General features: G+C 40.1%; 1 protein-coding gene across 1 annotated transcript in view; it reads right to left on the bottom strand.

The window, feature by feature from the left end:
* ap3b1a (adaptor related protein complex 3 subunit beta 1a) overlaps positions 1 to 25086 on the bottom strand; it is a 314446-nt gene that overhangs the window by 53831 nt on the left and 235529 nt on the right. Inside the window, exons 23-24 of the mRNA XM_072547465.1 lie at positions 5311 to 5542; positions 1488 to 1572 (exon numbers count right to left, since the gene is read on the bottom strand). Of these exons, the coding sequence (XP_072403566.1) occupies positions 1488 to 1572; positions 5311 to 5542 (317 nt within the window). The remainder of the gene's footprint in view (positions 1 to 1487; positions 1573 to 5310; positions 5543 to 25086) is intronic.

Here is a 25086-nt window from a genome sequence, read left to right as displayed (position 1 = left end):
AGGGTTCAGAGAAGATTTACAAGGATATGGTCAGTACTGAAGGGTTTGAGCTATATCTCGAGGCTGAATACGCTGGGGCTATTTCCCCTGGAGCGTCAGAGGCAGAGGGGTTGACCTTATAGGGGTTTATAAAATTATGAGGGACGTGGATCAGGTGAATAGACAACATCTTTTATGTAGGGTGGGGGAGTCCAAAACTATGACCTCCTAGTTTTGAAGTTAGAGGAGAAAGGTGTAAAAGGGACTTAAGGGGCAACTTTTTCCACACAGAGGGTGGTGGTCATATGGAATGAGCTGCCAGGGCAACTGGAGGAGGTGGTCCAATTAGAACATTTAAAAGGCATCTCGATGGGTACTTGAATAAGGAGGGTTTAGAGGGATATGGTCCAAATGCTGGCAAATGAAACTAGCTTAATTTAGAATATATGGTCAGCGCAGACAAATTAGATTGAAGGGTCAGATTCTGTGCTGTATATCTCTATGACCATGACTATATTGCCAACCATCAAACGCCCTGGAGACGATGGGAGTGAGTCACATTCTCAAATGGATACAGTAGGTACATTCACAATGCCATTAGGAAGAGTGTTCCAGAATTTTGATTCCACAACTAAAAAAATAAAGGAATTGCTTGAGGTCAGGATGGTAAGCAGCTTGAAGGGAAACTTGCAAGTGGTGCTGTTCTCATACATCTGGGGCCCAAGTCCTTCTAGATTGTCAAGGTCACAGGTTTACAAAGTGCTACTGAAACAGCCTTGGTGAATGCGATGGATACCCTAGTAGCCTGGATGACTCTAGCTCCTGTAACATAAGAAAGCTGATGCAATCCAGGACAAGGCAGCCAGCTTGATCAGCATTCATTCATCACATCAAACATTCCGTCCCTCTGCCACTGGTGCACAATGGCTGCAACATAAATCAAAACCGTGATGGACTGCAGCAACTCACCAAGCTTCCACTTAAAGCATCTTCCACATTCGCTATCTGGACACACCACCATTTGCAAGTTTCTTTTCAAGCCACAACAGCCTGACTTGAAACTACAATTCCTGCTCCTTCACCAAATCTTGGAACTCCCTCCGGACTGAGTTCAGTGGTTCAAGAAAATGGTCTGCCTCCAACTTCTCAAAAGGTAATTAGGGATTTGCACTAAATGCTGGCATTCCAATGATGCTCACATCCAATGAACAATTGGAAATATGTACTGTATATTAAATAAGCTATGAATACTTGGTATCAATGTTCCAGGAGCCTCGATCATATCAAGGAATAGACAGATATCTAAAACCACAAATTAAAATAATCCTCTAATTAGGTGGAGTGAGCAATTCTCTAATTACTAAAGAATATAGGCCCATTATACTCCACCGACTCAATCCCTCTCTTACCAGCTGAACTTTCACTCAATGTTCACAAATATGATCATATGATAAGTCACAAGTCTGAAATATTTTAGCAGAAAGATTGATGACAAATAGCTTACTTACCATAGTACAAAGTTGGCAGCCTGTGTAGAATCACAGAAGTCAATACCCATTGAAGCAGTCTTTGATGTTCCAGGCTCAAGACAGTCTGAAACAAAAAATTATGTATTTTGCAGATACAGTAATAGAAGACTATTTTTAATTACTATTCCATTGGCACAGAAATTTTGAGTCGATTGGCCTCCTTTCATGCAGCAATATTCCAGGATTCCAACACAATGGCAATGACTCTTGTTAGAATAATCTTTAGAAAATTAAAATGTGCTTTTCTTTCCCCCCACAATATTTCACAGAACTTCCTCTGCAGAGAAATAGGGGCAGCAGTAGGTCCACCCAGTCTACTCCAGTACTCAATATCATAGCTGACCTAATTTTCCTAATGGCACGGTGGCTCAGTGGTTAGCACTGCTGTCTCACAGCGCCAGGGACCTGGGTTTGATTCCAGTCTCAGGCGACTGTCTGTGTGGAGTTTGCACATTTTCCCCGTGTCTATGTGGGTTTCCTCCGGGTGCTCCAGTTTCTTCACACAATCCAAAGATGTGCAGGTCAGTTGAACTGGCCATACTAAATTGTCCCTAGTGTTAGGTGCATTAATCAAGGGTAAACGTGGGAAATGGGTCTGGGTGGGTTACTCTTCAGAGGGTCGGTGTGGACTTGTTGGGCCGAAGGGCCTGTTTACATACTGTAGGGAATCGAATCTAATCTACCTGTTTTGCATAAACTGTTGACACCTCATCAAACAGAAGTCTCAACTAGGAATAAATTCAATGACCCAACCCCCAATGCTTTCTGCCGAATACATTCCAAAAGCAAAGGAAGGGAAGAGAAGAAACTCCCCAACTGTCTTAAATGGGAGATCCTTTATTTTTAAAACTGTGCCCCTCGTTCAAAATTCTGCCATGAGTGGAAACATCCATTCAACACCTACTATGCATTCCCATGCGTTTCAGTAAGACGCACATTTTTCTCGGCCCAAACCATTCATCCATTATCTTAAGAGAATGCCTTCATCCCAGGAATCAGTGTAGTAAACCTCTGAACTGTTACCAATACAAGCAAACCCTTTCTTAATTGAGAATACCAGAATTGTCCACACTACTCCAGGTGGGTTCCTATCAATGCCCCCTACAGTTGCAGCATTTCATTTTCAATTACTTGGTGTACTTGCATATTTGCTTTTAAATGACTCACTGACAAGGACACCTGGATCCCTCTGCACTGCAGCATTCTGTAAGCTTCCACCATTTTATATAATTTGCATTTCTATTCTTCCTAAAAAGTGGGCAAGTTCACAGGTTTTCCACATTACACACCCGTTGCCAAATTTTCACACAGTTACTTAGAAGTGACCTACATCTTGACCTTTCAAAGCATCAAAGCAAGTCAAATCTTGCATTCAACTGAGATCCACAAATGCATTTTCATTGGCAGTTGGTAAACAGCATTCCAGCACGTGGGCTTCAGCCTTCCTAACACCAAGATGCTGAGGTCAATTCTAACATGCCTTCCACTGTCCTCCCTCTCCTCCTTTCCTACCACATCCCTATCCTCTAAGGCAATATATCAGTTAACTACACAGGACAGAAATTGGAGTGCTTTGTGGTCTGTTATGTCCCAACACCTTGTCAGAATAATCAACGCCCTCAGGGAAAACGTAAATGAAATCTTTTCTTTGTAATTTTGGTTTTTGACATTAACTAAACTACACGATTAAGAAAAAGGCTATGTTAAAAACATATCTGACTAAAGTACAATTATTTGAACTCTATTGCTAAGAAAAGTTACCAAGTAGATGCCAGACACTCCTTTATCTCCAACGGATATTAAGCAAGTATTTTGCAGTGTTTACTGTGGAGAAGGAAATGGAAGATATAGAACGTTGGGAAAAAAATAATGACATCTTGAAAACTGCCGATACTACAGAGGTGGTGGTGGGGGCTGGATGGCTTAAAAAGCATAAAGGTGGATAAATCTCCAGGACCTGATCAGGTGTACCCTAGAACTCTCCATGAAGCTAGGGAAGTGATTGCTGGGCCCCTTGCTGAGGTATTTATATCATCGATAGCCACAGGTCAAGTGCCAAAAGACTGGAGCTTGGCTAATGCAATGCTACTATTTAAGAAAAATAGTAAGGAAAATCCAGGGAACTACAGACTGGTGAGCCTGACATCAGTGGTGGGCAAATTGTTGGAAGGAATCCTGAGGGACAGGATTACATTTGCAAAGACAAAGACTGATTAGGGATGGTCAACATGGCTTTGTGCATGGGAAGTCATTCTCACTAACAATGGAGCTTTTTGAAGTAATAACAAAGAGGATTGAATGAGGGAAGAGCAGTGGACGAGATCTATATGGACTTCAGTAAGGCATTTAATAAGGCTCTTCATGGTAGACAGATTAGCAAGGTTTTATCTCTCCACCCTGGAGGCTTCCTGCCTCTATTCCTGATGAAGGGCTTTTGCCCAAAATGCTGATTTTTCTTGCTCCTCGGATGCTGTGTGACCTGCTGTGCTTTTCCAGCACCACTCTGATCTAAACTCTGGTTTCCAGCATCTGCAGTCCTCACTTCTGCCTAGATTAGCAAGGTTAGATCATATGGAATACAGAAAGAGTTAACTGTTTGGATTCGGTACTGGCTTGAAGGTAGAGGACGAGGGTGTTGATGATGCTGCCTTGCTTTTTAGGCTGGATGCCTGTGACCAGCGACGTTGTTCAAGGATCAATGCTGGGTCCTTTATATAAATGATTTGGATGTGAACATAGGAGGAATAGTTCGTAAGTTCACAGATGACACCAGAATTGGTGGTGCAGTGGACAGTAAAGTAGGTTACCGAAGAGTTCAGCAGGGCCTTGACCAGATAGGCCAAGTAGTGCCAGATAGAGTTTAATTTGAGTAAATGAGAGGTGCTGCATTTTGGAAAGACAAATCAGGGCAGGACTTATACACTTTCTGGTAAGGTCCTGGGTAGTATTGCTGAACAAAGAGACCTTGGAATGCAGGTTCATAGTTCCTTGAAAGTGGAGTCAAAGATGGACAGATTAGTGAAGGCAGCATTTGGTATGCTTGCTTTTTGTTGGTGAGTACAGTACATTGAATATAGGAATTGCAGCTGTACAGGACATTGGTTAGTCCACTGTTGGAATACTGTGTGCAATTCTGGTCTCCCTGCTGTGCAGGAATGTGGTGAAACTTGAAAGGGTTCAGAAGAGATTTACAAGGATGTTACCAGGGTTGGAGGGTTTGAGCCATAGGAAGAGGCTGAATAGGTTGGGGGCTGTTTTCCCTGGAGCATCAGAGCCCAATGTCATAGATTTAAGGTGAGGGGGGAAGGATTTAAAAGGGACATAAGGGGCAACGTTTTCACACAGTATAGCGCACGTATGGAATGAGCTGCCAGAGGAAATGGTGGAGGTTGGTACAATTACAGCATTTAAAAGGCATCGGATGTTTATATGAATAGGAAGGGTTTATATGAATAGGAAGGGTTTAGAGGAATATATGACAAATGCTGGCAAATGGGAAAAGATTTATTTAGGACATCTGTCGGCATGGACACGTTGGACTGAAAGGTCTGTTTCCGTGCTGTACATCTCTATGACATGAAGACATGAAAACATGAAAAGTAAAGGGTGAGGGCATGGAACTAATCTTTAGATATATCACTTCACCAATAGTAATCTCAGTATTTTATAAAAGGCTGCAAGCATGGGTGTAGTGGTTTTACAGTAATTAAAACAAAAGATGATGCACAACAAACATAAATAAAAGATTGAACATAACCAAATGTAAAGCAGGAACTTATATACCAATGCTGTACTTCATTACCTATTTCATAGAAATCATGTATACGCATCCCTGATGCAAGCTTCCGTTCTCCTATCCGAATGTTCCTGATTTCTTTATCGGAGTTATTGGTTAATATGATCTGAACAGAAACCATTTTTGAGTTGTAAATACACTGCTGCCGTGAAAAGTGATACTCCGCTCCAAGGCCTTTTCCAGACATCCGATGAAGTAGCGTGTATGATTTTGGAGGAACAAACACTGGAGTGGCCACCTATTCAGCAGAAATAAAAAAGTCATTTAAATAGTTCAAACAATTATGCACAATGTAGAAAAATTGCATTATTTTGCTTACAATCATTCTGAATTAGAACTAGGTCTAATTTATTGCATTTCCCATGCAGTTAAATGGAAAAGAAAATCTGTTTTGCTGATTCCTCCTAATCCAAACTTAAATTCTGCATCATCAGGGTTGATGAAGTATGACCTCTCACAAAGTATTTGATAAAGAGCCATATAATAGACAAGCTACTAGAATAGAAACTCAACTCGAAGGAATTAAAGGAAAGTGGCAGCACAGATACAAAATTCTAAGAGATAGTAAGAAGGTAGTAGTGAATAATTATTTTTCAGGTTGGTGGGAAGTACAAATTAGGTCTTTCAGGATCAGTATTAGGACCACTGCCCTTGTACATATGTATAAATGATCTGAATTGGGTCTAGGGGTAGTAATTTTCAAAATTTGCAGATGACACAAAGCTTGGAAATGAAGAAAACAACGAGGGGTACATTAGCTGACGTCAGGAGGATAGAGACTGGTGAGATGGATAGATATGTGGTGAAAAAAATTTAATTCAGTGTAGTGTAAAGTAACACTGTGATGCACAATAAAAGAAAAATATACAATTTATTAAGGATTAGATGGCATAACTTTAAAGGAATTGCAGCATGACACATCAAGGGTTTTATATGTTCAAAGATTTGAAGGTGACAGGTGTTGGCAAGATTTTGAAAAACATTTGATCCTTGGCTATTTTAATGGAGACACAGTACAAAAGGAAATATATTCTGCTAAACCTTTATCTGAAGCCTAATCAGCGATGTTTAGAGTATTGTGTCCAATTTACAGCACCACAGCTTAACAAGGAACTTGGGATCAGAGGAAAGTTACCAGAGTATTAAAAATAAAGAATTTTGGTTATTCAGAGGAAATATTTTTAACAACATTTCCTCCAGGCAAAGATAGTCAAGACATTCAAGGGATGTTCAAGTCAAGAGGAGTTTTGATAGAGGGCACAGGGAACAATGGTTTCCACTTGCCAAGATCACAGATTTAAGATAGTTGGCCAAAGATATTGGCATGCAGCAGGGAAGAAGTCGGAGTATTCTTGCTAAGCAGTGAGCTACAATGATTTGGAAGAAACTGCATGAAATTGGATATGTACGTGAAGGAGAAATTGAGTTATGCAAAAAGGGTTCAAGAGTGGGGTGACTTGGATGGTTCTTCCAATAATCTGTGGTTTTCCAAATCCATGATTTGACAGTGTATTTAAATAGCTAAAATCAAACATAGAAACAAAGTGTCATGTTGTTGCAGTTCTTTTTTGTTTATTTGTTTGTTCTTTTTTCTTTTTTTGTCATTGTCCCAGATGTGGATAGGCAGTTTACCCATTCACCAGACTCTCAAAGTCATTCAGCAACAAAAGAAACTGGGAACAAATTCTGATGTTCCCTTGTAACAAAATTTTGTCCCTAAAAAAAAAAGTGACAGCTTACAACCAAATTCCTATCAACAAATAAAAATCCACAGATTTTGCTGCAGTTTCATCGAAGCAACAGCTCAGTATGCAGTCCCTATTTTTGTGATTTATTGCTTCTGCTGTGTAAAATACACACAAATCTATTAGAGGACTTTTAAAATGACAATGCCTGGTTTACTTTCAAAGCGTGAACTATAATCTTTATAAAATATTTTGCAATTCTATCACGCAAAATCTAACCACTGAGAGGATGATGCAAGTGCTCTTCCTAATCAACTGCTGACTGTATCATTCCAGAATGTTTTGTGCAGAATGTTCTATGAAGAAAATCACAGCTTCAAAAGGCTTGATGCACTGAAAGGCCACTACAGATCATTCACATATTTCATCTGTTTATTGCGATAAGCAAATAGCCCGTGGAATGACAGCGCACATAACTGTCAAATGAGTAACACTTAGGTTTAGTGAAACATTTATATGGGCCTTTACCTCTCTTAGAAACAGACAGCATCTCTCAATGTCATCCAAAAGAAAAGTCTTACATTTTTAACACTTCACTAAAAAATAACTGAAGAGTGTAAAATGACAAATACCTTGTGCAGTTAGCTGGTAATGGACCATACTCTCAACTCATTTAGATTTATGCAATATAAACTTGTCACTAATAATTAATTTATGGGACAGCTGTTCCTAGAATCTTCCAAGTCTATCGTTACAAAAGCTCTTAAGCTATACCTTCAAAAACAGGAGGTGGTTTCAAAGCCTTTTTTAAAAGAAGAAAATAGACACATTTCTAATAATCTAAAAGCAAAGTAAAATCTTAAAAACAACAGGTAGCACAATGAACTAAATTAGGTTAACTGGAAATAATATTACTGAATGCACATCGAAGCATCTCTGCAAATGAAAGGTTCTGTACTGCCTCCACATATGTTTTTAGGTAATGGTAACTTACAGTGCCTCGGTTTGTAAAGCACTTAGTGTCACTTGTACTTAATCCAAGCAATAGTTCAAACAATTTGTCTATTTTGTATGAAATAAAAATCTATTTGCAAGTTGCTGAGTTTTATGAGGTGATGCCATTGCTTCATTAATAATCAACAGTTGATTGTTCCAGTCATTTTTCACAGGGATTATACCTAAACAGTCAAACACAAGCATTTAAACAATAACTCCAAGGCAGCTCTAGGCATTACCTTACAAACTTCCCTCATTGATACAAAGATGCCAGATTCTCAAAATAACTTGAAACTAAAAGGAAGCAAAAAGGATCCAATCCCTAAACTCATGACAGACAACGTTCTCATGCTTTCAAAGCAAATGCCACTGCCATAATATGCAAAAGACCTATACACATCCCCAATTGTCAATCTATATTTCTAATATATAGAAAAATTGCATAAATGCAATGTTCATAAAAAATATAAAAACAACATTCAGGTAACAAAGCAAGCAAATGGAAATTTATTATTTAATGTTGAAGGAGTACAGTTTATAAGTAGGGAAATGTTGTTGCAACTTTTCAAGGCAGTAGTGAGTCTGTACCTACTGTATTGCATTTAATTTTAGTCCCCTTACTGAGAAGGAATGTAGCTGCATTGGAGGCAGCTCATGGGAGGATCACTAGATTTATTCCAGAGATGAGGGGTTTGTCTTAAGAAAGCAGACAGTTTAGACATAAACTCTGGAGTTTAGAAGAATGAGGGGAGATCTAATTGAGGTATACAAGATGCTAAGGGGGATTGACAAAGCAGACGTTGAGAAGTGGAGCAACCTCGAATGAAAAGTCAAAGTTTTAGGATAAGAGGTAGCAGTTTTAAAAAAAAGAAGAGAAATTACTTTTATTCAAGTCATGAATTTGCAAAACTCCCTGTTCCAGAGAATGATGGATGCTGGTATATTGCTCAACTTGGAATTCCAAACTTAATTTTAATAAAACTGTTTTTTCATCTCCATTTTGTTACTCAGACAAACTTCAATAGTTTTTCCTTTCTGCCCTTGCCCTCCCCCCTCCCCGCCCTGCCCAAGTCTGGAAGAATAGTTTGAATGCAGCATAATATTTGTACTGGACCACACAAAAGTCAAAATTGCTGCAGAAACTCAGATGATCTGGCTGTATCTGTCGAGAGAGGAAAGTTGATGTTTCAAGCCCAGTGGCTTCAGGTGGTCCAGAACTGCCATGTACAAATGTGATGTTCATTATCTCTTCAGCAGTTTACACTGTTGCTTCAGCCTTTTCATTTGAAAAGCGATTGTGTGAAAATGATATATTGTGAATTTCCCAAACTTGGAACAAACAGCTGAATTGTTCACTCAAGAATTGAGCCATTATCATTCATCATAATGTTAGAATACTGTAATGGTGACAGTGTGCTTTAAGGCATTGCATACTCTCGATGGTAGTCAAAGTAACAGTGATGGTTGCCATAGTCTGCAACATCTTCCAACGTCTGCAAATCAACTTCCCAGCTCAGCGAACATACCCACAACTACAGCAGCCGAGCTACAGATCTTTCCACAAACCTTGAACAGTTGATGGCGACATCATAAACAGTTCTTGCAAGAGTGAAGAGGTCTATCCCAAGCATCATCCATGATCTGACAGAGATGTCACACATTTGAAGCAACTCTTTACTTTGCTTGGTATTTATTTGGAAACAGTACATTGGCTATGGTGCTTACCTTGTTACATATGTTTGACCAGAGAGCATTTTTGTGTTCCCCAGAGAAGACTTGATTGATTGGTGGCTTGCACTGATGCACAACTTTTTTTTCCCTCATTGCCTTAGGAGAAATGACTATTCCTTTTGTATAAGACACCATCTTTGGCTATCTCTGTATGTTTAATATTTTCTCATAACAACTGGTGTGTTCTTAATGCCTTCAGATCGTGACTACATCTCACAGCATGTGGAGAGCTGCATCATGTTGCGTCGTTTGCTTGATTTGAGCAGATGTTTTACACTGCAGGATGCCATTTGGCCTATTGTTTAGGCAATATATTTGTCTTTTAGATTCAATACCTCTGTTGAGTTGACAACTTCAAGATTATGCTGAGCTGTTGCTTCTCATTGAATCAGTAAGATTTCATGCTGTCTTAGCATCCTTAACTTTCTACATAGAAAGTGCTGACAGGCTTGCGAGAGCAGCATGCTTCCATTGCTTTCAAGTCACAACCACATGTTGCCTCTGGAAACAAAATAGCATTCACTGCAGATGCTTTGGAATACATAAAAATAGTTTGAAGAAGATACTTTGAAGTGGCTTCCAGTCAGTCTACACAATCACTTTGCCTCTTCCAAATTAAATGTTCATCAGCAAAGACTACAGCCAAACACTCGTTCTCATTATAGTATTGTTCAGTTTGTGTTCATGCTCTGAATACAGATCTAGCTGGCTGTCCATTCTGGCTAAGGGTTTCTCCAAGTCCTGCCTTACTGACATCACAAAACCAATTAATAGTAATACTGCTTTCAAATCTATTGGTTGCTCCATCTCCACTACAGCTTTCACATCAGAATTTGAGAGAAATAATGTGGCTGACAATACTTGACCCACATATTTGACTTCAGGTATCTTCAATTGCATCTTTATCTTGCCCAGCTTCAAGTTCATCAGCCAAGCTCTCCCTCTGGCAGTCACACTAGATTTTGATCATGGTCCACGATGGCTTCTTCTATTTTCTCTGCAGACGAGACATCCATACACCAGCAGATTAACCACAATAGCTTCCGCACTAGAATGATCACCTCATGCTGTCTGCATTCTCCCTCTCCCCTCTGCATTCTCCCGCTCCCTTTCCCTCTACCTCTCCCAAATGGCAAAACCTGTTATTTTGATACAGCTTCACTAGCCAATAACTATCCTTCACATCTAGTGTAGGAAAGACCTTTACTGTGGCAAATTGTGACTAAACCTCAAATTCTTGGCATACAATTTTGAGATCTCAGTAACCTTTTATTGAAGTTCTTTGGATCTATGCATACTCTTACTGTTACAGGTTTTCCCATTATTATCATGCTGATAACCCAGTCTGTAGGAGCTGTCAATTTCTTGATTACTTCTTTTCCAGTTCTTCTATATCATAGAATATAGAACAATACAGTGCAGAATAAACCCATCAGCCCTCTATATTGCACCGACCTGTGAACTATTCTCAACTCGTCCCCCTACACTATCCCAAAATCATCCATGTGCTTATCTAAGGATGGTTTAAATCTCCCTAATGTGGCTGAGTTGACCACATTAGCAGGTAGTGCATTCCACACCCTTACCACTCTCTGCATAAAGAACCTGCCTCTGACATCTGTCTTAAATCTATCACCCCTCAATTTGTAGTTAATCTCCCTCGTACACGCTGACATCATCATTCTAGGAAAAAGACTTTCACTGTCTACCCCATCTAATCCTCTGATCTTCTTGTAGGTCTCTGTCAAATCCCCCCCTTAACCTTCTTCTTGCCAATGAGAACAGACCCAAGTCCCTCAGCCTTTCCTCAGAAGACCTTCCCTCCAGACCAGGCAACATTCTGGTAAATCTCCTCTGCACCTTTTCCAATGCTTCCACATCCTTCCCAAAATATGGGGACCAGAACTGTACACAATATTCCAAGTGTGGCCGCACTAGCATTTTGTATAGCTGCAGCATGATATTGCAGTTCCAAAACTCAGTGTCTCCACGAATGAAACCTAACACATTGTATGCCTCCCTAACAGCACTATCCACCTGGGTGGCAACTGTCAGGGATCTATGTACATGGACTCCAACATCCCTCTCTGCACATCCACACTACCATGAATCTTTCCATTGACCCAGTACTCTACCTTCCTGTTATTCTTCTTAAAGTGCATCACCTCACATTTAGCTGCATTGAACTCCATTTGTCACCTCTCTGCCCAATTCTGCAGTTTATCCAAGTCTCCCTGCAATCTGTAACATTCTTCCACATTCATCTTTCAGACTGAATTGGAGGACATGAACTTTCCTTGGTTTCTCTCACACATCCATTTCTAGGGTGGGGAGGGGAAGAATGGTTCGGTGGCGTTCTTGGAAGAGTAATCCAGAGACCTGGCAATGCTCTGGGGACCTGCATCCCAATTCTGCCAACAGATGGTGGAATTTGAATTCGTAAAAATCTGGAATTAAAAGTCCAACGAAAACCTTGAAACTATTGTCGTTAAAACACATGGGGCTCACTACATCATATGTGACTATGTGACAGAATTGGAACCTTTCCCACACTCAATGGCAACATCATATAGTGACACTGTTACTTAAAAAAAAATTATTTCAAAAACTTCAGCATACAAGAGTTGACTATAAAGAGAACATAAATGAAGGCTACAGGCTACATGATAAACCAATAGCACAGCCTGGATCTCAGTCAGGAGAGATTATGCAGGCTTTGAAGACCTATTTTGAACCCTTTATTAATGTTAATTATGAATGGTATTTTTGTTCAACATCAGAACTGAAGAGGGGGAAGACTATTGATTAGCATGTGACCAACTGACAATGCATTGAATCCTGAGAATTTGGACAACTGCATGTGGATATCAGAAACAGGATTGTCTAAGACATAAAGACAAGCATCCTGCATATCTGCTGAGAGGAGAAACATACTCTCAAGAAAGCTGGGAAGATTATTCTGACGTCGTGAGTTGGGCCAAAATGATTCAAACGGGTGACTCTGACACTGCAGACTGTGGGGCATACAAACAGATGCTTAGAGTCAACGGGCGTGCATCAGATGGCAGTGCTGACCAGACAGCTCTCTTTCACAGATGAAATATGGGCACAAGGAGGAGGAACAAGACCCAGGGAAGAGTTCCTTAACACTTTGGTTCAAGGTCAGCCCTCAACTTTAATGAATCCACCCATGATGGAGGGTGAACTGACAGTTGACACGATCAGTAAACCGACCTCAATAGTCCTGGCAATAATTTTCCTATCTAATTGATCATAGTTAAACTGTTGCTAACACACTGAAATTTTCTTACAGATAGTCACATGTCTATATTAGATAAATGTGTTTCTGAATCTGTCTTATTCTGCTGCAGAGAGCTCACAAGATCAAGAAAAAAATGCAAAGGAAGATGTTTGATGGCAAGACAAGGATCACATGACTATCTGGACACTGGAAAGGTGAGTGCTGTAGCTAATTTGGCTAATTTGCCAGAGTATGAACTTCTGCAAAATCACTGTTAAGGGCACACAGTGATATTATTGTACAGAACAAGGTACAGTTTTATTAGAATCAAACTACTAGTGACAATACCATCAATGCAACAGTGGTGTCAATGAAGAATATACCTTGCAGTGTGATGCCAGTGAGGTAAGACATAGAGCACCCTTTACACACAAAGGAAAACTAATTGCCTTCATATTCAGGGCATTAGTGCAAACTGAACAATGCTATACTCCAATTGGATTAAAGAATTATTGACTACAGTCCTTGCTCGAGTGTATTTTACTCAACACCTGTTTGGGGTCAAAGTAACAGTGAACACTGATTACAAGCTACTTCAAGCATTCTCCTCAAATCACTTTGACCTATTCCAAAAGGATTTGCAAAGATTATTATTCAATTTGATGAGGTAACATCTGGATGCAACATATAACAAGGGACACAGATATAAACCGCTAATGGACTGTCACAAGGTACACTCCCTATCAAGAAAGCGAAGCCTGCATGAAACACTCCTGATTTAAAGGAGAAGCAAGAGCTTGACATGCAATAGAAATTATCAACCTAGCAGAGATATTAAATCCAAAAGCTGACAGGCTTGCTGAAATCAAGCAAACAACACAAAAAAATGCAACCCGCCAAGTGCAACAGGAAGTCGTGATGAAAAGGAGGACCTGAAAGCATCACGAACACACTTGTTTCTTTCTGTGTTTTCAGCAAACAAAGGTGAAATGATAGCCTAAGATGGCAGCTTATCCCAAAGGGGATGAAGATGAAGAGATGCTGAAGTGCATCCATGCAAACCATTAAGGAACTGTCTAGTCTGAGACAGGGAAGAGAAGTACTCTAGCAGCCAAGCATGAGCAAAGATATTGAGGACTACATCAGCTAATATAGTTCTATTAATCCAAAGCTAAGCTATGCATGTCAATGTAACACCCCTATTTAAAAAAATAATATAGAATATACTAAAAATAGTAACCACAAGGCTGATTAGCCTAACATCTGCTGCTGGAAAAATACTGAAATCAATTAAGGAAGTAAAAGCATCATATTTCAAACATCATAACCTAATCAAGAGAAGTCAACATAGCTTCATGAAAGGAAAATCATGTCTGACTAACTTGTTCGTGTTTTGAGGAAGTCTCAACCAGTATGGGTAGAGTGGAACAAGTAGGTTATGTAGTATTTGGACATCCAGAAGGTATTCAACAAGATATTCACGAAAATCCACTGATCATCTTGAATTAAGGTGGACTATTCAAAGGAAGCTCTGGAAAAGATGCTTTTTTATCACATCTTTGAAAGATTCCAAGCTGTGGAGCTCAGAATTATTGAGTGTTACGATGCTCCGAACTGCCTGGCCTGCAAGCACATGGAAGCATTTTTAGATGGTTATGGGGACTGAACAGGGGTCTGGAGCCAACTGAATACCTCTTTCAAGAAGCTGGTATTGGCACATTGGGCAGAATGGTCTGCTCGGTGCTAGGATTCTATATGGTGTAACGCTAAATAGAACAGCATTCAATATCAAAACCATATAAAATTGCCTTCGCAGCTTCAAAACCTAAGAAACACAACTTTAACTAATCACCCCAAAGTAAATCTTAAACTTCAAATTAAAAAGCAGTTGCAATATCTTAAATCAATAGATCTGCTGTTTCAGTAGCTGTGCCTCCTATAAGCAAGAAACACAGCTATTTGAAAATGTAGGGTGATAAAAATGAAATACTGAATGAATGAAAGATGTAAAAGCTGCTGTAATTTAAAGTTGTGTTTACATGTGGTCAACTTATATTTCCTTAAAGGTAAGGCTATTTACTCTGACCTTGCAGGTTTGAGCTGGATATTCATCACTGCAGTTTTCCTAACTCGTTTTGTCTGTCAATAAGTGATGTCTTAATCTTTGCTTTATCTTGTCCAGAATCACAGCTCAACAATGCTGTCATTTTTCAAGGTCTGAATTTAGCTTCAACTGCATATCATCACCAGTTGACAAAACGGACATCGAGCAAGACCTTATATTTTATAAACTCTTCCCTTAGTGTAAATGTAACTATAATTCAGAACAAATTACCTAACCTTGACTTAGCAGTCGATCTTTGATTTTTCACCCCTTTTTTTATGAACAAGTGATAAAGCATTTGGAAATGTTGATTGAGGGGGTCTATTATGCTTCAACTTAAAGCTGAGGTGATTGATGCAAGAAATAGTCACCTTTGAGTATGCTACAAGGCAGATATCCTTTTTGTCAAATGACCTGAAAATCCTGCTGACGTTCTAAAAGTACCCTCAAGGATACTGGGTAGTTTGCAGAAGTCCATTAAGACACACACTTTCATTGGATATGTAAAATGTTCTGTTGCATTCTCTGATAATCTTTCTACAATATTCATTTTGAGTCACACAAAAACAAATCAAGCATTTAGGGCTAAACACAGTTTTTAAACACTATACACCCACTTCAGGAGAATTCATTTTGGATAGAAGCTAACAGTTAGTCTAAAAAAAAAATCTCTTTTCCATCATAGCTTCAGTTTTAGTTGTGTTTAATGACCGTCTCTGTATCAAAGAAAAAATAGCAAGGAAGCATTAATCTAACTATTATTGGAAAATAATGGCACATCCAAGGGATTACAGCAAAACTTTGAAACCTCACTCAGTGATACTCAAAAAAACATGGAAAATACATTCTAAAAAAGTATTTGTTTATGGAATGTGGACATCATTGACTCAGCTACTATTTGCTGCCCATCTCCAAGTGCCCTTGAGAAAATGCATTTCTGAACATCTACAGCTTTGCCAAAAAATCTCACCCTTAGAAAACACGGATTCTCAGAAAATTGTTGATGGTAGGACAATTCCAGTGGCATCCCTATGACTTTGTGTGAGAAAGGTAAACTCTAACTGCTTTACACCAGTGGATGTTTACTGCATAGGTGGTGGCTATTTGGCCCACTAACAATAGACAATAGGTGCAGGAGTAGGCCATTCTGCCCTTCAAGCCTGCACCACCATTCAATATGATCACGGCTGATCATCCTTAATCAGTATCCTGTCTCCGTAACCCTTGATTCCACTATCCTTGAGAGCTCTATCTAACTCTTTCTTAAATGAATCCAGAAACTGGGCCTCCACTGCCCTCTGGGGCAGAGCATTCCACACAGCCGCCACTCTCTGGGTGAAGTAGTTTCTCCTCATCTCTGTCCTAAATGGTCTACCCCGTATTTTTAAGCTGTGTCCTCTGGTTCAGCACTCACCCATCAGCAGAAACATGTTTCCTGCCTCCAGAATGTCCAATCCTTTAATAATCTTATATGTCTCAATCAGATCCCTTCAGTCTTCTAAACTCAAGGGTATACAAGCCCAGTCGCTCCAGTCTTTCAACGTAAGGTAGTCCCACCATTCCAGGAATTGACCTCGTGAACCTACGCTGCACTCCCACAATAGTCAGAAGGGTTTCAATCATAAACATCAACTTCTCCACCTCCTGATGCCGCCTGGCTTGCTGTGCTCTTCCAGCCTTTTGTTTGTCTAATTTGGCCCATTGTGCCCATGTCGTTCAAAGATCTGATTAAATGAATCCCATTTTCCAGTTTTTGGCCTATAGCCCTGGAAGCTATGGCAATGCAAGTAAGTATCTAAACACTGCTTAAAATGTTATGAGTGTTTCTGCCTCTACTGCCTTTTATAGCAGCAAGTTCCAGGTGCCAATTGCCAGAGTGAAAACATTTAGTCCTTTTAGCTTTCTACCTCAAATCTGTGCAGCCTGATTAAGGAGTTCTTTACTATTAGAAAATGTGCCTTGCTTATCCATCCCACCTATGACTCTCAATCTTCACTGCTTCAAAAGGAAACAAATTCAGCCTATCCAATCTTTCTTCATAGTGCAGACCCTCCAGCCCAGGCAGCATTCTGGTAAATCTCCTCTACCCTCTCCAGTTCAATCACATCCTTCCCATTTTGTAGTGACCAGAACTGCACACAGCACTCCAGTTGTGGCCTGACAAACATTTTATACACACTCTCCCTTCAATGACCTGTAGATCTGCACAAGAAGGTTGCTCAGATCTTCAGCACTTATCAGGGTCCTATCATCCAAAATGCAATCTCATCCTCTGATAGTTCTCTAATTTTCCAGGTTGAATTCCATTTGCAACTGCTCCTCAAGCTTCATAATAATTCCCTACAGTTAAGCCTAACTCTTAGATGCACAGCAGAAACAGCAAAAGCCCCAGCACCAAAACTTACAGAAACATCCTTCTACCATTAACCTATTCTTCCTGTGCCAGTTAATCTTGGATCCGATATGCCAGTGTGTGTTGGATTCCACGGGCTCCTATTTTCTTTACCAGCTTGCCTAAAGTCCATGTAGACCATATCGAAAGCACTGGTAACATCATCATTCCTGGTTACCTCTAAAACATTTGATCAAATTTGTCAGACACGACCTTCCCTAAACAAACCCATGCTGGCTATCCCCGATAAAATCAGTGTCACTCCAAAGCAGATTCATTCAGTTCTTCTGCAATCTAATTCCTGCCCCACCACCAAGACGAGCTCTTTCTTAGTCCTCCTAAAGTCATTGCCCTTTTCTATTCGTCTCCTTTAAGGTTCTCCTGAAAATGTCTCTCCAACTCAGGATTTCTAAACAATCCACTAAAAGTATCTTCAGCCTGACCTCAGTATCTTTCTTGATGGTTTTTAGGGGCTTGAAGTCGCACAGATTAGTGGTCAAGGCAAACAGCTCAAATTTATTACAGTCTACACGTACAAATCCCTCCAACCACACTTGTCGGAGTCAGGAGCAAGGCAGGCAGGAATTTAAACACAGACAGTCAGCGTCACCGAGACAAGAGGGGAGAGGAGGTTGTACCAACAACTCAGGTACCAAAAGGGATTAAAATCCTGAAAGCAGATTTGAGGGAATTAGGGATGAAATTAAAAAGCAGGGCCTCAATTTTTTTTAATTTCTTCATAGGATATGGATGTCCCTGCCATTTCTTAGCCAACTCCAATTGCGCAGAGGACAGTTACACATCAAGCATATTGCTGTAGGTCTGGAGTCACATGTAATTTCCTTCCCTAAATGACATTAGCGAACCAGATGGATTCTTCTAACAATTAACAATGGCTTCACAGTCATTAGACTCCAAATTCCAGATATTTATTGAATTTGCATTCCATCTGCCATGGCAGGATTTGAACCGAGGTCCCCAGAACTGTACGAGTGTTTCTGGATTAATAGTAGAGAATGTGTTGCTGGAAAAGCACAGCAGGTCAGGCAGCATCAAAGGGGCAAGAGAACTGACGTTTCAGGCATAAGTCCTTCATCAGAATTCTCCTGCTCCTCAGATGCTGCCTGACCTGCAGCGTTTTCCAGCACCACACTCTCTACTCTGATCTCCAGCATCTTGACTCTCTCCTTTCTGGATTAATAGTCTAGTGAGAATACCACTAGGCCAAGACCTCCCTTCAAGAGCAGTAATTTTAGGATTGTTCCCACTCCTAATTGTTGATCACAAGGACAGGATAACTCATTGATTAAACATGTCACTGGAGAACTGGTGTAGGAGAGGGAGCAGATTGGAGGGAATTGGTACCCTCTCAGGAGGATTTGTTCATGCTATTGGGGTGGGCTTAAACTAGTTTATCGGAGGGGTGGGTGGGGGCACTTGGGACCTGTGGGGTAACCCAAGTCGGAAAGTATTTATTGGCCAAATAGTAATAGGAGATGGTGTAAGTTAGGAGAAGGACTCTTGTGGCACAGTGGAAATGTCCCTATCTCTTGGGTAGAGGTCTCAGGTTGAAGTCACGCCTGGTCCAGAAGTATTTCACATCACTTCTGATCAGGTGGAACAAATCCACCTGGAAATCTGATGAGGAAAGCTTGTGGAATAGGCAAGCCCTACATATAGGATGGAAAAAAATCAAATAAATTCTAAAGCTTTAGAGGACGAGCAGACAATTTTAGATACAGCAGATGTAATGAAAAAGGGCTCATTAAGAGAAATTTAGGGATGAGTGACCACATGAATTTTACATTACTTTTGAAAGTGAGTTAGTTCAATCTGAAGCATGGGTGTTAAACCTGAATAAGGGAAATTATGAAGACATTAAATACAAATTGGCTGAGCTGGACTAAGAAAATACATTCAAAGGCATGACTGGACATAGGCAATGGAAAATCCTGAAAAGAACTATTGTATAGTTTACAGCAATTATACTTCAACTTGCAAAAACTCAAAACTTAGCCAACTGTGGCTGACAAAGGAAGTCCAAGATTGTGGAAGATTAAAAGTCTCAAAGTGGCCTGAAAGAATAATAAATCTGAGGATTGTGAAGTTTTTAGAACACAGCAAAAGACAACCAACAAACTGATCAGTAAAGGAATAGAATTTGAATGCAACCTTGCAAAAAAAAAATGAAAAAGACTAAAACTTGACCAGACATGTAAAAATGGAAATATTTGGTTAAGAATGTGGATCCTTTAGGGTTTATAACGAGGAAATGTGAAATGGTTGTCAGCTGAATTACTCTGTATCTGTACTCTGAAGATAAAGGAATTGCACAAGAGGTCCCAAGTGGCTCAGGATGTGGACTCGAAGAAAATTAGCTTTTGCAAGGTTATACTGAACATATTAATGGGGCTGAAAACTTACAACTCCCAGGATCTGATACTCTACATCCCAGGGAGATGAAGTTGGTGGCTACAGAGATAATAGATACATTTGTGATCGCCCACAATTCCATAGATTGTGGAATGATTGTTACAGACTGTAAGCTAGCAGATGCCATCCTACTATTTAAGAAGGGAACAAGATATGAAACAGGAAATTACAGACCTGCCAGCTTTACCTGTAGCAGGAAAAATCCAGAATTTAATCATTTAAAAAATGTTAAATTTACACTTGGATAAAAATATTACCACCAAATTTGGAGATAATACAAAGTTAAATCGGAAAGTTTTCCGTGAATATGACGCAAAGCTGTTTCAGGATTCTAAGGCTTTGCCTGAAGCATTGGTTGAGACATTAGTTTTCATCTCTGCACCCCAAGTTCAATCTGATAAATGGAAAGCAGAAGTGTACCCTCAGATCTTTATTCTTCAATATTGTTATCAAAGCCTCAGTCTCTGTGCCATCACTTTAGGACCCAAGAAGGCAGTCTTTACCTTGATTGAGACAGATTTATTGCAACTGAAGGGCAACAGTCCATTACAGTCTTCAGGTCAGCCAGTTCATACTGTCAATGCTCCAGGGGTGAGACCAACTAGATTAAAATGGAGGGGGGTTTGGACAGGGTCAGCAAATGTGCAATAATATGGCAGACAGAATATCATGTGGAAAAATGAGAGGTTATCTGCTTTTATAGGGGGAAACAAATGTGGAGTATTTCTCAAGTGGTAAGAGGTTAGAAAGTCTAGGCATGCAAGGGGACGTTGTGTCCTGGTCATTAAGCTAGTGAGAGGTATCATGTCGGTGTTGCAAGCTATTGGGAAGGCTAATGGAATGTTAAATTTTATTGCAAGAGGATTAGAGTAAAAGGAATACTGAAGTCTTGCTTCAATTGTATATAAACGCCATTAGATCACACCTGGAGTGCTATGTGCAGTTTTGATCTCCTTACATAGTCATACGGTCAGGGCATGGAAACAGATCCTTCAGCCTAACACGTCCATGCCAACTAAATTTTCCAAGTTAAGCTAGTTCTATTTGCCTGCATTTGGTCCATATCCCCCTAAACATTTCCTGTTCATGTATCTATCCAAATATCTTCTAAATGTTCGAGCTGCACCTACCACTTCCAATGGCAGTTCATTCCACATATGATCCACCCTGTGTGAAAAAAATTGCTGTCAGGTCTCTTTTAATCTCTCTTTGCACCTTAAAAATATGCCCTCTAGTTTTGGACTCCTGTACCCTACAGAAAAGGCCTTTACTCAACACCATCTATTCCCCTCATGATTTTAAAAATATCTGTAAGGCCACCTCAACCTCCTATGCGCAGGTGAAAGATGTCCCAGCCTATCTAGCCTCTCTCTATAATTCAAACCCTGTAACGTTCCTGTAAATGTTTTCTGCCCCATCTCCAATTTAATATTATCCATCCTTCCTATAACCAGGCACCTAGAACTGTACAGAGTACTTCAAAAGTGGCCTCACCAATGTCCTGTACAATCGCAACATGTCCAAACTCCTATACTCAATGGTCTGAGCATTGAAGGCAGCTGTGTTAAATGCCTTAGCCATCCTGTTTACCTGTGACACAACTTTCAAAGAACAACGTACCTAAACTCTGAAGTTTCTGTTCAACACCACTCCCCAGGGGGCCTACCATTAATTGTACAAGCCCTACCCTTGTTTGTTTTACCAAAGTGCGATACTTTGTCTTTATCTAAATTAAACTCCACCTGTCACTCCTCAGCTTATTGGCCGAATTGAACAAGATCCCTTCGTAATCGCAAGTAAACTTCTTCACTGTCCACTTTATCATCATTTTGGGGTCATCTGCAAACTTACTCACCACACTTCCTAAATTTTCATTTAAATTATTTATATCAATATTTATACCATTAAGATATTATTGCCATAGACGGAGCACGCAAAGGTTCACCAGACATTCTCAGAATAGCAGGACTATCCTATGGAGTGTGGGCAAAGTGGAGCTGTGTTTTTGAGTTTCAAAGAATGAGGGTGCTTTCATTGAAATACAAAAGGAAAATATTAAAGGAATAAACAGATATTTTTGTGCCTGGGAATTCTATAACCAGAGGCAAAATTTGAAAATGAGGGGGATGCCATTTTGAGACTAAGATGAGTAGAAATTCTTAAGTGTTGAGAATCTTCAGAATTCTCAACTACAGAGGGTTGTGGAGGCTGTCTTTGAGTATGTTTAAAGTAGAGGTTGATAGATTTCTAATTGCCAATACCAAAAGGGGTTATGGAGATAGTGTGGGAATAAGACTTTGTGTTTGATTAGTCAAGATCATATTATATGCTGGAGTGGATCAATGGGCTGAATGCCTATTCCTGCTCCTGCATCTGATACAGCTGTGAAACACTATGGGACTGCATTGTAAAATGTAGAAGGTGCCACATAAATTTAAATTTTATTTCTAATTTGTCTCGTAGCCAAAGAAAAAGCTTCCAAAGGTGACAGGATCTCGAGATTTCTAAGTCCTCTGACCTTCCTCAATGGCCAGGTTTTCCTGTTCTGGAGAGCTAAACCTCCTCTGTAAGCACTGGAATACAATCCACGCCAAGCACACAGGGAGTGGGGAATAAACAGTCATATTCCTTTACAGCATTGTCTAGAGTCAAGCAGCTTCAAAGGTCTCAATTATAATCTCAGACATGGATACTGTGTAGTTGTAAAAAAGATTTTTTTCTTTTACACAATATGGCATTTTCCGTGAACAATCTGCGTTTTCCACACTAGCATCCTGTGGTTTATGTTCAAGATCTTCAATTTATGCCACATTACAAGCTGTGCTATGTGGTGAAAACCAATTGAAACAGCTTGGAACTGCACAACTCATTTCACTCAGGAAAGCTGGAGACTAAATTTATAACTAGGGGTGAACTAGGATTTTAGTAAGATGCGGCTTTGAACAAACACGTGAACATTATTCTGATCATTTATCTCTGTGGCTTGATGCATCCACTCAATCCAAATGTTCTTCTAAACTAATTTACACTAATGAACGGACATGGCTGACAAAGGCTCTCAACAGCACATTATGAATGCCTTGCCATCAATCAGAAATGAACCTGAAGAATCCAATAGCAAGGGGCATGCCTTTTATTTGCAGTTAGATTTGTTGATTCAAATATCCCTCTCAAACTGGTCTAATTAATCCTTCCTGTCCCTCCAAAAGCATCAATGTGAGCTGGCTGATCCAAAGGCTGTAAAGGACAAGTGGACTGCTGCTCTTCAGCTGCAATAAAACTGTCCTAATCAAGGTAAAGTCAACTGTCTCAGATCTTAAAGTGGTGTCATAGGGAGAACAATATTGCGGGTAGATAGAAGGGGAGAGCTCTGCTTTCAATGCAATTTTGTTCCAGGGTGCAGAGTAAAAACTAATGCTCAAGCCAGTGCTTCAGACAAGACCTGGAATTTTACAAAAAAGGAACAGATTGTAGAAGAGATTCAAAGTTTGGGAGAAGATTTGTAGCTCGGGTGCTCGTTGTTGTAGTTCGGTTCGCCGAGCTGGGAATTTGTCTTGCAAACGTTTCGTCCCCTGTCTAGGTGACATCCTCAGTGCTTGGGAGCCTCCTGTGAAGTGCTTCTGTGCTGTTTCCTCCGGCATTTACAGCGGTTTGAATCTGCCGCTTCCGGTTGTCAGTTCCAGCTGTCCGCTGCAGTGGCCGGTATATTGGGTCCAGGTCGATGTGTTTGTTGATAGTTCGGCATTCATGCAGGAACCGGAGTTGTTCGTATGTGACGCTTAGGCGGTTGGCACAGGATTCCCATTTCCGGGCTTGATTTAGCGTCTCTCGCCCGTAGGTGTTCAAAGTTTGGGAGAAGATTTGTAGCTCGGGTGCTCGTTGTTGTGGTTCTGTTCGCCGAGCTGGGAATTTGTTTTGCAAACGTTTCGTCCCCTGTCTAGGTGACATCCTCAGTGCTATCAACAAACACATCGACCTGGAACAATATACCGGCCACTACAGCGGACAGCTCGAACTGACAACTGGAAGCGGCAGAGACAGGCCACAATAAATGCCGGAGGAAACAGCACAGAAGCGCTTCACAGGAGGCTCCCAAGCACTGAGGATGTCACCTAGACAGGGGACGAAACATTTGCAAGACAAATTCCCAGCTCGGCGTGTAGAAGAGATTATTGAACATTACTACATTTCATTTATTGCACTGGTGAAGCGGACTTGCTCAAATGACCAATTTTAACTGACCTTTTCTTGTGATCTCAATGATCTGCTTTGTTTTCATGACAGAAAAGTAAATGTGGAAACTCAAAACAGACATTTCTGCATCAGTTTCAGGCAGTTCACAATACAGCAGTTATTTGGAACAGTGCTGGACACAACATCAGACCAACAAAGTCTAAGCTCTGATCTGAAATCCGACTATGTGAAAATCTATGTAGGCATATTTTAAATGTGCATGGCAGGATGACATCTCAGATGGTTTTGCATAGAAGGTGGAATGCAATGAATGCAGCTATAGTTGTGCAATGGAAAGCTCAGAAGCATTTTGGGTGGAATCATCTACTTCTAACCTCACAATTCAGAGTTATTTGGGTTCTTTTCTTTGAGTAAAATACAGCAATCACCAAAAGTGCTATGCCTTGCCCTCTGTTACCACTATAACAGAGAGGAAAGTGAGAGTGAATGTCAAATTTGTGGACTCTGTAGGCTTGTCCAGCAAACTGTAATTTTAATAAACCAGTTGAACAGCAGCATTTAAAAAGTCATTTTAAATACTTGTTAAGCTGCAGCAAGCTTTTCAGGAAGCCTGAATAATTTTTTCTCATATTACTGTTGACATTTTGCAAGAAAGCAACAAATTTTATTTTATCTCATCTATAATTCGGGCACAAACCTTTATTTGTCCATGACTTTTCCTCCTGAGTGATTTTACTAAACAGCATTAAGCAATCACTAGGCAAAAATTTAATTTTAAATGTTTATTATAGAAATTTTCAAAGGTATTTTGCACAATAATGAAATAATGGTTGTGTGGGGAAAATAATGCAAACAACGAAAATCCAATTACTGAGTCTGTGATTAAGTATGGGAACGTTTCCAATGATCTGACAAACAATATTAATGGAAACAGTGCACCATGCCCTTTGGTACTGCTAACAATTCAAAACAATGGAACATAATTGGCATGGTGGAGCAGACAAAG

This window comes from Chiloscyllium punctatum, chromosome 2 (assembly GCF_047496795.1).
Source record: "Chiloscyllium punctatum isolate Juve2018m chromosome 2, sChiPun1.3, whole genome shotgun sequence".
NCBI classification, from domain to species: domain Eukaryota; kingdom Metazoa; phylum Chordata; class Chondrichthyes; order Orectolobiformes; family Hemiscylliidae; genus Chiloscyllium; species Chiloscyllium punctatum.
The sequence above is the reverse complement of the archived record's forward strand: the minus strand, read 5'-3'. Positions and strand labels throughout refer to the sequence as shown.